The 17,521-nt window shown below is 44.5% G+C and overlaps 2 protein-coding genes across 2 annotated transcripts; both read right to left on the reverse strand.

The window, feature by feature from the left end:
• Positions 1-2,173: 2,173 nt before the first annotated feature.
• Positions 2,174-6,159, reverse strand: LOC124698134 (cyclin-SDS-like). The gene is made up of 7 exons (XM_047230654.1): positions 5,449-6,159; positions 5,198-5,362; positions 3,825-3,991; positions 2,835-2,963; positions 2,557-2,752; positions 2,390-2,434; positions 2,174-2,206 (listed from the first exon to the last, which is right to left on the reverse strand). The coding sequence occupies exons 1-7, from the start codon at positions 6,157-6,159 to the stop codon at positions 2,174-2,176; spliced, it is 1,446 nt and encodes a 481-aa protein (XP_047086610.1).
• Positions 6,160-11,842: 5,683 nt separating this feature from the next.
• LOC124701840 (peroxisomal nicotinamide adenine dinucleotide carrier-like) lies at positions 11,843-17,136 on the reverse strand. The gene is made up of 12 exons (XM_047233938.1): positions 17,037-17,136; positions 16,844-16,932; positions 16,680-16,763; positions 16,511-16,585; positions 16,213-16,343; positions 15,333-15,387; positions 14,671-14,826; positions 14,128-14,196; positions 13,938-14,042; positions 13,121-13,189; positions 12,419-12,473; positions 11,843-12,124 (listed from the first exon to the last, which is right to left on the reverse strand). Exons 2-12 carry the CDS (start codon positions 16,922-16,924, stop codon positions 11,928-11,930), a joined length of 1,077 nt encoding a protein of 358 aa, XP_047089894.1. The 5' UTR covers positions 16,925-16,932; positions 17,037-17,136; the 3' UTR covers positions 11,843-11,927.
• Positions 17,137-17,521: the final 385 nt, after the last annotated feature.

Below are 17,521 nucleotides of genomic sequence, written 5' to 3' on the forward strand. Positions count from 1 at the left end.
ATCCATCTACTTTTAACTGTATGAGATCAGAAAAGATGTCCTGCTACTGGGACGGCAACGAGAAGCCGGTGAGGTGCTGTCGATGTAGATCACCGGCGATCTGCTCGTTGGATGGGGAAGAGAAGCTCACGAGGTGCTCCTCCCAAGCTGCTGCCCAGGACACACGCGGGGGATCATTCCGGCGACGCGCGCGAGCATACTGATTTGGCCACGCGTGCGTGGGTGGATCGACTCGGCTGCTGGGTAACGCGCGCACGTGGGTGCTGGTAGGGTGTTTGGGCGGAGGTGCTCGCCGTGATCGGGATTGAGGATGACGACGCTGGGATCGAGGAAGATAGCAATTCAAACTTAGAAGTGTTGTGATGTAATTTTTCTTGTTTTTCACCTGGTCGGGAGAAACCTTTAACGTCTTATATTTTGGATCGGAGGGAGTATTACGTAGAGAAACATAATAAATAAATACATGTTTTATCGACGAGAAGGTTATTAATCTACATCACTACGCTCGCATTGGATATTAGCTTGTTTATCCAATATAAAATCATATCGACTATAGTTTTCTATTACACTTAGAAAAATAACCGCATAAACCTAGATCTAGCTACCGAAATTCGTAATTTTGTTATACAATTCTAACATCTATCCTGAAAATATATCTCCACAAAATTTAAACATTATTTTACAATGAAAGTAACATCAGTTGTTTACTTTTGATACATCCCTTTCGGAAAGATAATTCAATAGATTGATTCCTAGCGGAAAAATACAAAAATTGGATGGAACCCCATAGCAATGTGTCACTTAGACCGGTAGTAGCGCATACACATCTGTCATGTCTATTTTAGTACCATCAATATCTTGGCGGAGAAATCTAATGCGCATTTTCTATCAAATATCTTAACAAAGATTTCTAGAGTACACGATTGTCAATCTTAGAGCTCGTGAAAATTCTAGAGTTTATAGTTTACCTTTGGAATCGCTCGTTTATTTGTTTTCTTTTCTTGGTCAAACATGTTTGCATGTTTTTCTTGGATTGAACAACCGATTGGCAGCTCGTGCGTGATATGTTAATTTCTAGAAGTTTTCTTCTAGAAGCTTAATAGTTATCATGGTATGTTTCGATGAGCAACTCACATATCATCATTTCCGGGATGTTGGATCGGGCGATGGAAGCAACCTGGAATGTCCATTCATCTTGTTGGCCTTTAACAAATGAACGAGCTGATATTTACTCAAAATGACACTTCCTTTGTCAATCTTCCAATCAGGCACATCGAATTCGTTCAATGACATGTTATGCTTTCATAGTTTTAGACTAAACATCAAGGAACCAAAAAAGTGGGAGGAGGGTTTCAGAAACAAATATTCTTGGGATTTATTTTACTTAAAACATAAATTTTGGGCAACATAGCACAATCCTAAAGCTTGAATATAAATTTTACTTAGTTCTATATGGAGTATTTCTGACATTCGAGTGCACAAGTTAGATATGAATCGGCAAATTGCTTGGTGGGATATAAAAAAAAAAATTTGAGGATAGCAAAGAAAAGAGACCAGCCAGGACTAGCCCTTGGTGGAATATGTTTATTATAGAAGAAGCCCACCCAGGTGAGATACCAGAAATTCGATCCTGATAGGATTAGAACTTAGACTCTGGTGAGCAGGAATGCAGCATTGTGACCCAACCAGTCTACCTTAGGCCTCCCTGACTTGAGGTTGAGGATATTATTTCGTCCATGCCATGTACCTGCAATGAGAACTCCTCACCCACGAGGCATGATCACAATCATAACTGGCAAATAAACCAGTTGTACACTAACATTGAACAAGACCACTTTGTACCAAACCGTCGATCCATTAAACAAGATATCAGATCCAAGAGAAAAGGCAGTTAAGAAATACAACATCTATACTTAAATTTCCTAAAGAGCTAACTGATTATGCAAAGACAGACGACAACAACAGTTGTCCCACAGTCACAAACCCAGTATCAAATTCTGCATTTACGATCTTCCTCTTTACGGCGATAAACACGAGACCGTGTCCCCCTTTTACTTTATCCTGCTGTGCAAACTAATGGCATGTACACTTGTGTTGTTGCTAAACGACTGTGCTACGCTGTGTTGATCAGCAGAAGATTAGAACCGAATGTTCAACCTGGGAGCCCTGGGTATCACGAAGCATAGTTTACCATCCACTCGAGACTCTGCACGAAAAGATCGCATAGCACAACGGATGTTAGTTTTTTTTTCGATAAAGGGAATATAATATCGAGGGATGTTAGTTGCTGTGGCACCACAAAGATTCAGTTACATCAATTTCTGTAAACGGTGAAGCGCACAATTCAGTTAATGGTGCAAATGTACATAATTTGAGGGAGGGATCAAACCATTAAACATTCAGGCAGATCGTCGTCCTTGTTCCTCATGTGAGTCTGCATTACGCGAATAGCGAGTGGTTAGGCATGTCATGTTTCTGGTCTTTGCCAGGATCAGTACGTATTATCAGAATTCGGACAGGTAGCAGACACAAGGGAAATGTATAGCGTCGGTGGACGAGTTCAGTACATACCTCCATTACCTCCCTACAGGAGGAGTCCTTGTTTGTGGCAAGGCAAGCAAGGGCTACCACCGATGCTGCCACGGTGGAGGGCCAGTAGGAGAGGTGCCTATGGTCCAGAAGGGACAGAAAAGCCAGGTGTTTTGCCAGATCCTTCACTTTGTCGTCTGCTTTTGCAGCCTTCAGATAGAACCTACAAAATTTGCAGAAGTGAACTGTTAGCTTCTCAGTTGCCCGAGAATGGCATATGCAAGGATGGAGGATGCGCGTCTTACCAGAGGAAATGGTGGACTGTCGTGACATAGCATTGGAAGTCGAGGACCTCCTGAACCAGCCACTCCATGGCGACGACCTCACTTCGGCTGTACATGTTGATCCCTACCGTGAAAGTGTTCTGCATGATGCTGAAAGAGATAACATTGTGAGATTCCTGGACAGAGACAATGATCAGAAAACAAATGTTGATCCCAGGGATAATTCACTCAATGATTCTGCAGTGCATTGTAAAGAGGTGGACTGCTAAAGAAGAATGGGTCATGCTATTCTGAGTTACTCTACTAGCGCTGTGCGCCACATTTTTCTTTTCCTTCAGACGTGGTCAAGAAGAAGAAAAGGTTCACTTGCATTCAAGCTAAAAAAAACTTCAACAAAAACCACAAAACGGATCTAACTTCTCCTGCAGAATAATGTAAGCACATTAAAATCAGAAATTGATTCAATAGGATTACTTGGGTAAAAGTAGATGGAACTCTTCAATCAGGTGGCTCTCACCAATCACTTGGGCCACCTGATTGCAGGTGAATATGAATTAGGAAAACCATTTCTAAAGTCACAACACACCAACATTTCCTAATGTAAGTAGATAAATAACAAAATTTCAAGTACTAGCCACTATGATAGAGCTATTGTCTTGTCACATGGGATTCGTTAAATGGTAAATCAATGACAGTTATCAACAAGATAAAGGCATGCCCTACGTACTTGCTAAGGTCTATCAAATGCCCGGTTAAGTTATATTCTTAGAAGAGGTTAAGTAGAATTTGACAATATTGTACTACAAACGTCTGAGGATAGAATAGGAAAGTACACAGAAAGTTTGATCTAGCGATCCATAACTTAGAGGATTCAAATGTTCAAAGGAGGCCATCTCAAACCATAAACAACAACCTGAAGTAGTACTCATACTGAAAGGAGGCATGAGAAAATATACCATTCACAAAATTTACTGAAACAGAATGAACTTCTAATACAAGGGGACTCAATACCTATTGTATGGCTGGTTCTCTTCGATGCGGGTAGCCAGAGTGACGCAGGCGATACCCAGCAACTGCAGATTCCTAGTGCCCTCTACGTATCCACGTGTCAAGAAGCGGTCCATCAGTCCAACTCCCATGAAACATGTCTCTGGCTGCAGCTCTCTCAAATCCACATACTACAAATTCATGCGAAACAGTTAGTATTGTTTTTTGCAGTTGAAATTTTATTTGAAACATTACAAGATTATTTTCATTTTAATATCTATTTGCATATCTAAAGCTTCAGGTGGAAAACAAGGTGCATAGTCTGCTGACTGAATTCCCAGAAGTACTCTCTATTCTTAACGCAGATATCAAATGCGTACAGAAGCTTAGAATTGCATAGAAGGGAACAAAAGGGGTATATACTGACAATGTACTCAACAGATGCATATCTAGATAGGCATGATGCAGGTATCCTAATTTCTATAATGTGCTTCCTAGACATGAAGGCCATACGGCAATGAATTCACAAATAGTTTACTGGGTAACTTTGCAGCATAACTGAATGAGATATTTATCCATTCCTTTTCAACCACTGAATGTCAAAACAAACGCCATGCTGAAACATCCTCAAGATTAGTGACCAGACTCGTAATGCAAGTGCTTACATTGCTACAACAGTTTCGAAAACAATATGGGGATCACTCTGATTAACGAACAATGTATGTTGAGCAATCTACTCAATAGTTGCATATCTAGATAGTTTGATGCAGGCATCCTAATTGCTACAATGTGCCTCGTAGTAGACATGAATGCCACACGGCAATGAAATTGCAAATGGTTTACTGGATAGCTTTGCAGCATAACCGAACGAGATATTTTTTCAAACACTGAATGTGAAAATGTCAAAACAAACACCATGCTTAAACATCCTCAAAATTAATGACCAGAGTAAAGTCACCAGACTCGTAATATGCAAGTGCTCACATTGCTACAACAGTTTAGAAAAACAATCTGGGGACCACTCTGCTCAACGAACAATATATGTTGAGCAATGTACTCATCGGAATGTTGTACGTACGACAATATCTTCGATAGTACGCAAGCAAGTACAATGCTAGATCTGCTGCCTCAGCACGCCCAACACAAAAATTACTACACCACAGATGAGCCTATTAATGCAGCCACACAACTTCAGTACTTTTAGAACAGATATCATTCAACAGCTGAATCGATACTGAATCTACATTACTACTGCTACTACATGGATATTACCAGCACAATACCAAGGCATGACTGATCCTGCAATGCGGCTTCCACCGCAAACTCAAATTGATCTAAAGTAGAATCGCGGATATAGATGCAGAATGCAGATCACAGGAGGAGTGGCATACGCTTACCTCCATGATCCAGTTCACCATGACAGCGCGCTGCATGAGGACGTCGCGGCCATGGTCGCCTGCCATGGAGCCGTACACCTCGCCGTAGTCGCACGCCATCACTCCGCGCCGTTCGCGCAGCCGGAACTGCTGGTAGCTCTCCTCGTCGTCCAGGTCCTCGAACCGCTTCCCCTGGCACAAACAAGGCACCTGATCGGGATGGAACGCTTGCAGAGCGGCTCAATTTCCACCAAAATTGAGGGGAACTGTGCGGAACCGCTCACCTCTGGCATGGCGGCGTCGGGGACGGCGTGTGACTTGGGGTGCGGGCAGGGGATGAACTGCTGGGCGTAGTCGAGGAAGAAGGAGAAGGTGAGGGAGGGCGCGGCGTCGTCGTCGTCGTCCTCGTCGGCGTCGTCGGAGGAGGAGGAGTAAGGGGAGGTGAGGTCGATGAGGGGGGTGAGTGAGTCGAACGCGTCGCCGGGGCTGGGGGCGCTGAGGACCTCCTCCGCGTCGGACTGCGTGAACTCGCAGCCGCAGTCGCAGCAGGCCGAGGAGTAGTCCGTGGTGTCGGCGTCGTCGGCGAGGTGCTCGGGGCAGGCGAGGTCGGACTCGAGGACGGAGCCGAGGCAGGACGACTCGGAGGCCTCGACCTCCGCGGGCGCGGGGCGCGGCCTGGCGCCGCCGCCGATGATCTCGGAGCACTCGGAGGCCGCGGGGCGCGCCTCGGCCGCGTCCGCGTCCTGGCGCCGGGGCCTCTTGTCGGGGCGCTGCGCGTCGAGGGCGGTGGAGGAGGTGGTGGAGACGACCACGCTGCGGAAGGAGGAGGAGGCCGACGTGGAGGACTCCGCGGGCCGCTTCGCCCCCGCCGCCGCCGCCGCCGCCACGATCTGGGCCGGGAGCAGGGGAGCGGCTCCTCTCCGGCGGCGGTGGAGGTTGGAGCGCGGCCTCGTCGGCACCGGCGCGAGCATGGTGGGAGGCATGGCGTGGCGTGCGCGTGTGATCATGATGCGTGTGTCGCTACGGCTAGGTGAAGCGAGACCCGGGTGGGGAGGAAGGGGAATGAAGCGAGCCCGGCTCCTGCCGTGCCGCAGGAGGAGACCTCGGTGACGTCACCGCTCGAAGCCCGACCAGTCCGTTTGAAATTTAAATTTAATGATGAGCTTGGTGGGGAAGGCACACCGGCTCCTAGCAGCGCCCGGTGCACATACACCGCTCTCCAGTGGACCCCGCTCCCTGTGAGCACACGGTTCATGGTGTAGCCCGTGTGGGTCCCACGTTCTGGAAAAGAGAGAGACCCAGGATCTGCGAGAGGACCAGAAAAAATTGTTTAGCGCTCGATCAAGATATAGGGTGCAACATTTTTTTTTTTGAACAGGGGAAGGGACCCGAAGGTCCCAGGACTGGCATTAATAAACAAAATTATTACAATACTGCAGGAAAGACTAGAAAGAAAAGGAAATTACAACCATGTCCTTCCGATTTGCACAAAGGACCCTAGAATAAAATCCAAAACGCCATCGGGTCCTCATGCCCATCCCGACCTCGCCGGCGATGCAATTGCCACCATCGCCAGGCGCGTCCTTGCCGACAAATGGCAAGGTGAAGAGGGCCTCCCGCCGGAGGTTGAAGGAGGGGGCGAGGAACAGATCCGGCGAAGCTTGAAGGAGCCAGAGAAACAGCCGCGCCACCCAAGAAGCAAGCTGCAGGAGAGGTCGTCGCAGTAGCAGATGCAGAGATGAGGTCGCCAAAGCCAGTCAGAGAAGGAGCGAGGGAGATTTGCTGCTCCAGGATGCCCTTCCATCGATCTGCTAAGAACAACACCGACAAAGATCTCATCTTCGTTGCCGCCTCCATGGTGGCGATGAAGAAGAAGATCCAGGCCAGATCTGTCCAGATCGAAGGAGCTTTATTACTGGGGGGTGAGGAAGCGCCGCCGCCTTCCGCATCTGGCTCCTCCCATCGGAGCGCCGCGGACAGCAGCCACACCACCACCAGCCACCGGGAGCAGCTCGAGCTCCGGCGTGGCCATGCCCCCAAGGGCATATCGCCAGTCTCCACAGGGGTAACACTAAGAAAAACATTAGATCTAGACCTATACCTACACCTAGCTACTCCGGCGCCCTTCCCTGACCAGCTCCGGCCGGCTATTCCGGCGGAGGAGGCCCTGGAGCGGCCCGGCCACCGTCGGCTGACTCTCAAACCCTGTAGCAGCTAGAGAGGGGAGAAGGGGGGAAATGAGCGGTGGTATATAGGGTGCAACATGGAAAAGTCCCAGTTGAACTTAGGTGCACGTTAACCCAGGTGGGAAATGCATTTTCCAAATGTTAAAAAATTCTGAAATAAAAATAACGGGGTACGTATGCATGTTTCATGTGTGCATAGAAAGTTTTCGCGGAGAAACCAATTTTTATTTCAGAATCTAAAAAGGACAAAATACGTCACATATATACTGCTATATAGCCCTGCAAAATTTCACTTTTTTGCCGAGGCAAAATAAAAGGTTTTTTCATCACGAAACTCATGTCAAGGGCACATGTTTGAGATCATCTTTGCATTCATTTTGTGTTTCAATTTTTAAAACATGTTTTTACATCACAAACGCATTTTTGAAAAAGTGGGTTCACATGCACCCAGATTCTGAAAAGCCAGTCTCGTGCAACATCACGAAATGTCTCTTTGGCACATGAGCTCCAGTGATCTCAGTATTTGAAAAATATATTTCTGTAATTCCAAAAAATCTGAAATTAAATGGGTACATATTTATAAATATTTTGAAGGTATTCTGTAAATTTCGGATGAAAATATCTTGTATTTTGAGTCATACGAAAAAGACAAATTTCTGACAAACATCTGAAGTTTCTATCCCTACAAATTTGTTATTTTTCCTGAGCTTAAAATACAAGGCAATTTCTACCAAAAATTTACACGAGTATTCAGAACATGTGTATGTATTTGTGGAATAAAATTTATGATTTTTTAAAACACATAAATACAATTTTTAAATATTACAAAAATCAGGAGAAGCAGAAATGCACTTTTGATCCAAGGTGTAGATGCTCCCTTTATTCAAAAAACAAATTTCAAAATTTCCGAAAATATGGGAACAAAATTGTGCTCATATATCTCCACATTCTACATGCGCACTTACAGTTTCATAACAAATTGACATTTTTCGTGGCCTGTGCAAAAAAGAAAAACAAATGCCTCTCAAAATGCTTTATTTTAGCACCAAATTTTTGTCTTTTTTGCACAAGACACATAACAATTTGGTTTTTCATGAAACAACTTTGTGAACACGTAAGATGTAGAGATGTATGCTCAACATTTTCTTTTCAAATATTTTGACATTATTTAATATGTTTAAAATGCATTTTAAATATAGGGAGCATACGCTCCCAGGAGCAAAAACACCATGTCCGTGCAGAAGTTATTCTTTTGCATATGCGCTAAAATGCCGCGCCAAAAACAACATTTTAACATAATTGCATACGTAATAGATCAAACACAATATATAAAAAACTGGAAATATAAATATATTGCAAAGTTCAACCCATATTTGGTACAACCAAATTTATTTAAAAACTAGACTACACTACTCGCAACCCCACACGAAGTCAGAGGAGCTCGGGGTTATCGACGACACTGACATAGGCATCCCCAATGGGTCTGTCAAAGATAGTACCCGGGATTTGCCGAAGGCCCACGACCCGAAGATTTATGAAGCCCGGAAGCCCAGCTAAGGAATAGTTTGGAAACATAGAATTGTAATAGGAATAATGGCTTGTAAATCTACGGGTTGAACTCAGAGAGTCTCCCGGAATATGTAACCGTGTGTAATACGAAACCCTCGGCTCCGCCTCCTATATAAGGGGGAGTCGAGGGGCGAAGAGGGGATCGATTTCATTGTCAACACAATCCTAGTTTCTTAATCGTCGAGTACTTTTCGACTGAAACCCTCGAGATCTACTTGCCCTCTACTTCCAACTAAACCCTAGTCTACAATCCGTAGGCATTGATAAGTTAATCCCTTGTCAGACACCGGAGCCGACGTCTAGTCGAAGGAGGAGGAAGAGTCGATGGTGATCGTCGATGGGTTGGCGCCATTCTTCTTCTCCTCCTTCCTCGCGGCCTTCTCCTCCTTCTTCCTCGTCGTCTGCTTCGCCCTCCTGGCCTCCCGGTCCGCCTTCTTCTCTGCCTTCTGTGCCACATTCACCTCTTCCTTCTAGGCGTAGAAGGCTTCCTCCGCGGCCACGTCCTCCGGGAAGCGCCGCGCCCACTCGAGGCGCATGCGTTCGTCCCGCTCGGCGATGATGAGGCACTGCTCGAGCTCGCGCTGGCGATGCCTCGCCTCGCGTGTGATGGCCGGCGGCGGCGACGCAAGGGTTCCTGCCTGCTGCCATGTCCAGACGTCGTTGAAGTTCATCGATCGGCAGGAGTGGCCGAGGCGCTAGGCGACCACGCTGTACGCGTGCGCCGCCTCGTGCACCGTCTTGAATGTCCCGAGCCCGATGCGCTCGTCACCGCTCCGGATCTCGGCGTAGAAGGTCCCGTTCGGACGTGTGCGGACGCCGCGGTAGCCTGGGCTCGAGCGGCGGCGGGGGCATCACGACAGCGTGGAGGCGGAGCGGCGCGCGAGCGAGCTGGAGGACAGCGGGAGTGACGCGCGGAGCGAGGTGGAGAGCGAAGCGACGCACGTATGAAAGTTCTGATGGTTTGTTGTGCGCGCGCCGCATTTTATATCGCACGTTGGAAGCGGCGCGACAACTTTGGCGCGTAGAATAGCGCGATAGCGCACATGGTAAAAGATTCTTTTCCCGCGCCGGTTTGGCGCCTCCGCTGGAGGAGCGCGGGAGTGTTCGCGCGTGCTAAATTTCGGTAAAACGCGATAGCGCGTCGTTTCGCACAACTGTTGGAGATGATCTTAGGATCTCGTGGAATGTCCGTCCTGGGATTACGAGCACATAGACACGCCAAGGGTCTCGCCTGCATGGCAAGACATGTCGCGGTGTCATTCTACGGTGGAAAAATCCCCGAAGTCAGAATCCCTGAAATTGGCACTCTGAACTCTATGATCCTGGTCTATTTAGAACCCTAAGTTAGATTAGGCTGAAAAATGCTGACGTGGCCGGGATTAGTGTTAGAGGAGGGCCAGGGAGATAGTCACTTAACGATTACATGTGGCTTGAACGAGCCTAGTGTTTCCTTGCGCGGGCGGCGGTGGAGGCAAAAGCAGAGCGCGACAATGGTGGTGGAGAATGTCGTTGGGAGCTTCTTCCGCGCCTAGCTTCCGTGCAGCTTTAGGTAGGAGAGGAACAGAAGGGAGGTCACTAATGATGTATCGCCAGAATCCGATGGCGTATGAGCCAGTGAAGCTCTGCAAGTGCAATCCGCCGATGAAGGCTCCTAGATGGATTCCATGGAGCATCCTGAACCGAGGAGGGATTACGCATGCGTCGATGCGTTGGTGAGTTATTCATTGTGTCCACCCCCATTTCCCCCTCATTTTCTCTGATTAATTCCATTTATATTGGCCAAATTGTGTAGAACAGCCATAGTTGTGGGTATGTTGAATGGCATGATCCGTCATTGCTAGAGTTCTAGAGTGAGCTGCTTGGTGACTTGTGTGATGAAGTGTGGAGGCTATGCACTGTGCAACATGCCGCTCCTCAGGCTGTTGAAGAGGCAAGAGATGCAGGAACAAAGCCCAGGCTTCAGGATCTGCAAGATCTGCTAAAAGAGAAGACCGAGGAGATAGCAGCTATCAACAGAAAATATAAAAAACAGATGTTAGCTTTTGTTGTATTTGTGTTTGGTTTACTGGTAGGGAAGATGTTCATGCAGTGAACAAGTGTCAATGTAGTAGTGTCATGTCTAGATGATGTTGTGACTGTAGTACTCCCATGTTTGTAAGCAATGCACTCCTGTTTCTTGGGTATTGGAGACAAGATGCTCTTATGTTGCTATTTGGGGGACGCGGCTGGAGATGCTCTTATGTTGCTATTTTCTTGGGTATTGAAGACAAATATTTCTTATATGGTACTCTCTCTGGTCTCTCTGGTCGGTCTGGCAAATGTTTCTTGGGTATTGGAGACAAGATGGACCTGTTGAGATTTCCGGTTTGGTACTGTTCTTAAAACTCACATTGAAGAAGTCATGGTTGGTTATATGTTATCTCAGCTATAATCTCTGAATTTATGAGGATGTAGTTTTATTTGCCTTTTCTTTGTTATATGGTGCACGGTGATTGCGGTGAAACAATTTACTACGTTTTTAGGTTTGTTGTGCAGTTAACTATTAAGATTACCTTGTCTACTTGGTGTTATTTTGATAACACAAAACAGAACACATATGGGACTAGGTTTCCCTTAGAAATGCTATGATTTTAGGACTGTTATTGATTTGAATGGATGATGAATTATGCTGCTATTTTCTTGGGTATTCGAGAAAAATATTTCTTATATGGTACTCTCTCGGTCTCTCTGGTCGGTCTGGCAAATATTACTATTATTTGGTTCAATGTTAGAGCCAAACTTTCAAAACTTTTACTACAAGTATCTTTACAAATATTTAGATTGGGTGGTTGCAAATCATGTTTGATTTTTTGTTGAAAGTACTTCCGCAACATATGACCTTTTGGATTTTCTACATATATTGAAATAAATCTGGAGTCAAAGTAAAATTCTACATATATCTTCACAATTTTTTTCTACATGTACATGCAATAAGTTATCTGATTACGAAAGAAGACCTATACTTTTTTAGATCTAGTAAGAAGCAGAGTTCTACTCCTGGCAACTAAGAGAATTACAAACTTAACCAGCTCCTCCTTCACCATGAAAAGGACTGAGGCGGCAAAAACACTCTGTACAATCTTTGTACCCATTCCTTTGTAAAATCCATGCAATCCCTCGTACCGAATCATCTTCAGTATCGCATCTATTGTACCTGTTAAATACAGATAGCCAGTCTTACATTACTCTCGAACTTAAATGAGACGATTAGATGCATATGACATGAAACAAAGAGGCAGACGATCATGCACTATTAGAGCACACCTGTTCAGAAAATCATTAAAAAAATGTACTACTTCTGTCCATAAAGGATGTCGAAAGTTTGTTTAAATTTAGATGTATCTAGACACTCTTTAGTGTACAGATACATCCGAATTTAGGTAAAATTTTGACATCCTTTTATGGACGGAGGGAGTAACATGTTTTGGTTTAAAAAGTTAAGACTTACCGGTGTATCTTGACGTGGCATTCCTGCCTATTTCTTGTTTTGCTTGCAACCTAGACTGCAAGGGATAAGATACATGATCAGAAAAGATTGAACAAAACTGATGTTAAAGTAAACCCTTTTTTGCACAGTACCCAGATTAGTCTGTGTAGTTGCATGCATGCCTGATTGTCTTTAGGTGTGCATTGGTGCAACTAGTCATTTATGATGCTATGCATCAGAGAGAAACCAGATAGTGAGCCTACTGAGGGGCTATTTGTGCAACACTGCACTGCAGGAGATAAAAGTACTACTCCCTCTGTACCGAATTATTAAACGTTCTGATTTTCTCTAGGTTACTAGAACGGTGAGCTATACAGTGTGCTAGAGCGTCTTATAATTCGTCACAGGGGAGTAGTGGAAGATATATTTTATGACATAGGTGGGTGAAACGGAGTACAGAAGTGGAAGAGGGACGACTTGCATCAGAGTCAATTGGCGAACTATAATCCAATTGTCTCTTCTGGGTAAGTTCACAAATACAATATGTTTCAGATTTTCCTAAACTTTCAAAATCAGCACGATTTTATACCACAATTCTGATTTATTCAAAAGGGTTTCAGATAAGTATGTGCAAAGTATGTGTCGGGTACACGCATTAGTGCTAAAACTTTGCAGGTGATAAGGTAATTAAAACTCAAAAGTAGTCTCTAAAATCAAATTTACCTTAACCACTAGCAATGGGTATGTCACAACAGTAGCTCCCAGTTTTGCCATTGCGCCTAATAAGAATACCTGCTCAAGAGAAAATACTGAGAATGAAACATAGAAATATATTTAGAAAAATCCATGTGGTTGTACTGTTATTTAGCTTTGGATCTAAAATACAAACAAACAAAAATCTGGGATATGAAACATGACTTACTGAAATAATTAATTGTCTAACTGCAATAACAGATACACAAATGTATCTGTACCCAAAAAGGGCCAACAAATATACAAATAATAAGAATCATTCCTCCCTGAATGTCACTGCACATGCTAAATTTTACAACATGCAGCATATAACTAACAAGAGTATCTAACATGTCCTAGCACTTTGTTTTCTTACACGGTAATGTGACTAAATGGTCTTGCTTTCTCAAATAATCACAATAAGTGTGTTGAAATACAATCATGTAATGGAATATGCTACAATTGCAGATACATGATCAGAGGTAATTCAAGTACTCCCTCCGGTCTGATTAAATCGACACGGAGTTCTGAAGAGATCGAGTACGGAGTGCGTTGCACCCATGTCAATGAAAACGGACCGTAGGTAGTAATAACCAATGAAGAATATTTATTACATGAAGCATCTTCTCTAGAATATTGATAAGAGAAATATAAACCTGCACTTGGTATGGATACGAGGTATAAAGAGTTTCTAGGAAGACATACACATGCAAATTTTAAACACACAAAAACATAGCTTCTACGAAGATAGTCTTTTGACAAATGTTCGCAAATACAGAGACATGAGCTATATACAAACAGTCCTTACCTCCATAGCAGTGATGTTCTTCTTGGGTAGTTGCTTTGCCCTCTTTGATCGAAGACGCTTTGAGAGTGTTTCAAATATCATAAACTGAATTGATGGATTACAAACCTGACAGTTTACATGGTTCAACATTTGGAGTTACATATATATGCACTACCTAGTAGTTCTGATGTTCTTGAAACATATAACTAACCATGATTAGTGTTGGAACAAGTCCTTTCCAGAATCCACGTATGCCGGATTCACGATAGACCTCCCGAACCTGCTTAACACTGATAGTAGTAAGTACGATCATGTCTGGTAACTTCATTTGAGAAATAGAAAGCTAATTAATTAGAAATACTGGACAGTGGACAGCGGAAACTGCAGTGTTCAGATGCGTCATCATTATTCATTATTGTTCGAACATATGCATGCAAGTTTCCGCAGATGATACTTATAATATAATGTGCAGTAATTAAACATGCAAATGTAAAGTGATCGAAGAATATATTCGAGCCTAATATTTGGTGGAGTGAATCAACATGCATGCTCGACCTATCTGGTGCTTCTAGGCTCTGTAGATAAATTGTATGCGACTTGGAGTTTAAAGGCGACAGCTCCAGCAAAAATATCATGAATATTCTCTTCAAAAAAGATATGTGAGCTGTGCCCTCACCCTCAGAAATGACATTTTTATTATCTATATTCAGCATTACAGGAATCAGATTCAAGAACTAGAGGAAAGGATGCTCACCGCTTGAATTGTGCCATATGGGTGAGGTTTTTCAGAATCAAGTTTAGCTAACCTATCCTTAAGAATTGAAACATCCACTGAATTAGCCCTAGATATTTCCTTCAGCAAAAGCTCCCTCTTGGACTCTATCATCTTCCTTTCTGCCTGTGTATGTGTCTGGAAAGTAGGGGGATAAAGTTATCTACTGATTTTCTGCAGTAAATTCATCCGATATAAAATAGTATTTCATATAGAATAGCATATAAGCGTATTGGAAATACTATGCACGATATTTTTTTGAGAAACCTTTGCACAGTTCTTCATGTTAGTGGTTGTATTGCTGGTACACACATGGTAATGACATACCTTATGCACTTCCAAGTAATTTCACAAAAGGATGACGACCATTGTGTTTAAGAGAACCAGCCACAAGGATTATTTGTCGACATCAAAGACAGAGGCAGTACGCTGTAGACATACTGAGAGCAAAGGCAACCGCAACACTGCCTGACTTCACTAGGATGTAACGGGAACTAATGCTAGCCCTCTATAAAGTCTCACTAATCCTGTTTCTAACCTAGTGCTCTTTCTGTAACTTTTTTCTTCAATGAAATTGCAATATTCCCATGCTGATGTTTCTTAATCGTGATATTATCAAAGGGAGATCATTTAACAGATAATACCTGCATACGTGTCACAAGAACCCATATTGGAATTGTAAGAAGAACATTGATCGACCTGAAACAAATAATGGTTTCTATGAGCATGCCTGAAGATCAATACCTCATGCAATTTAGTATTTTTTATTGACAGGGATGCTTCAGTTTGACCAATGAAACTAAAGATAGCTGCCAAGAACTGAAACAAGATGAACCAACATTTATGATTAATTTAAAGGTGGATAATCCAAACAGATATGACATGGATGAAAGGACTGGCGTGCTGGTAATGGAACTAGATGACTGCAATAGTTTGGGAGACAGAACCCCGTTATCCATATGGACTATTCCTATTATTTAGTAGCTTAAATGTTTATGTTGTTAGGTATAACTTTCCATAATATTTTCCCCTACAACTAATACACTAAATAAAAAAATCATTGAGACGTTGAATCTGTCAATAATTCACTGTTATATCCAATTAAACAGCTATGAAGGAGTTAGAAATGCAGAGATGATTGAGTTTGGTGAATTATGATCCACCAGAACAGAAACAGCTTGGCTGGAAGGACCACAAGCTTACAACTCGATGTGAATCATTGCTTCAGTCAGTCACAGCTGCCCATACATTATAATCAATTGATTCTTTATCATCTCTTATCCACTTTTGCAAATGATTTCAAGTTTCAACATTCCATGAACATGTTCATGTCATATTCAAAGCTTCCACAAGCACAATTATTTGGCACGAGTCTTTGTTGGATTATATTCGCGCTGCCGGAATGCCCTCTCAGACAAACAGCAATGGACAACTGGGCAGCCCATTCAGCAGTACTTGTTCGTTCTCATTTCAAAGAAAACAAGTGCTTGATGGGTTGAACTGCCGTGCAAGTACACAACTTACCCAGCAATAGCTGCAATAACAAGCCAAGAAAATATCCCAACGGTGCCATCCCCTAGGCCCTTCTTTCCCCGAGCAGCTGCCACATTTTCCACCTTGTTCTTGAGAAGCTGGTAGAAGTAGTAATAGATTCCCTGCAAACCAAAAAACATTAAACCGGACTATTTAGATTGAATTGCCCAAGTGCCAATGTACTGTGACAAACAACATCATCATAGATTCATAGGTCCATGATTCTTAGAGAATAAACGTCCAGCAGTTAGAGAAACAGAGCAAGCATGCAAAGCCAGTGGAGTTTTACCTGCGAGGCAGCCGTGCCAATAAGCGAGGGTTTGAGGCCGCTGTACAACCCGCCCCAGCCTTCCGTTTTCACCAGCTGCAGTTACTTTGGTTCCGCAATCAACCATAACCATTAGGGCATTAGCAGCTGCCTGCAACTAGGAACGAACCAGAAGCATACGAGGAACCACCTGGAGCATCTGGAAGAGGGTGGAAGCGTCACTGCCGGACTTCTTCTTCTTCGCTGTCCTCTCAGTCTGCTGCCTGGTGTTCACCTGTAATCAGGCAGCGTAGGGAGCAGCTGAGTGGAGGGGTTAGTGGGGAATTGGTTATATGGGAGGGGAGAGGTTCATACGGTCTGGAGGGGGTAGGTGATGATCTGGGCGATGATACCGGCGCCGGCGCCGGCCAGGCCGCTCACCACCGCGCTCGACATGCTCCAACCTAAACAATCGGGGTGGAATCAGCGCGCAGTACAGCTCAATTGAAGTAGAGTACATCAGATTGCTCTGAGCTAATCGGGAGAGTGTCCGAAACCGAAAAATCACCTTGCTAGTCCGCTGCTGCTTGTTCGGTGGAGCCAGCCGCCGGAGGCGTCCACCGCTGCGCCGAGCTGCCGCGGCTGCGCGAGGTGGGCTGCCGGTGCGCGTTGTGCGGAGCCCGGATGCGGACTGGGGGAGTGAGGTGGGGGAAGAGGAGGTCGAATTGGTTGCCACTGGCGGACGACGGCAGGAGGGTGTGTTCCGCGATTTTTCACATTTCGCTTTCTTTCGCGGGATTAGGGGTGTGCTCGGTTTCAGAACCGGAGATAATGGGGGGAGATTGAAAGTGGATGTAGCCCATGTATGGATGCAAATGGACACGGACGTCCGTGGAGCCTGTTTGTCCGTGTCCGTCAAAATAGCTAAACGGCCATACGGACAGGCCGTGTATTTGATACGGACTCTACGGATACCGTCCGCAGAGCCTGCCAGGCTCGGCTCTCCTGCAAAACAAAAACAAAAAATAGGAAGAGCTACTAGTATACGAACGA

This window comes from Lolium rigidum, chromosome 3 (genome assembly GCF_022539505.1).
Source record: "Lolium rigidum isolate FL_2022 chromosome 3, APGP_CSIRO_Lrig_0.1, whole genome shotgun sequence".
NCBI lineage: Eukaryota > Viridiplantae > Streptophyta > Magnoliopsida > Poales > Poaceae > Lolium > Lolium rigidum.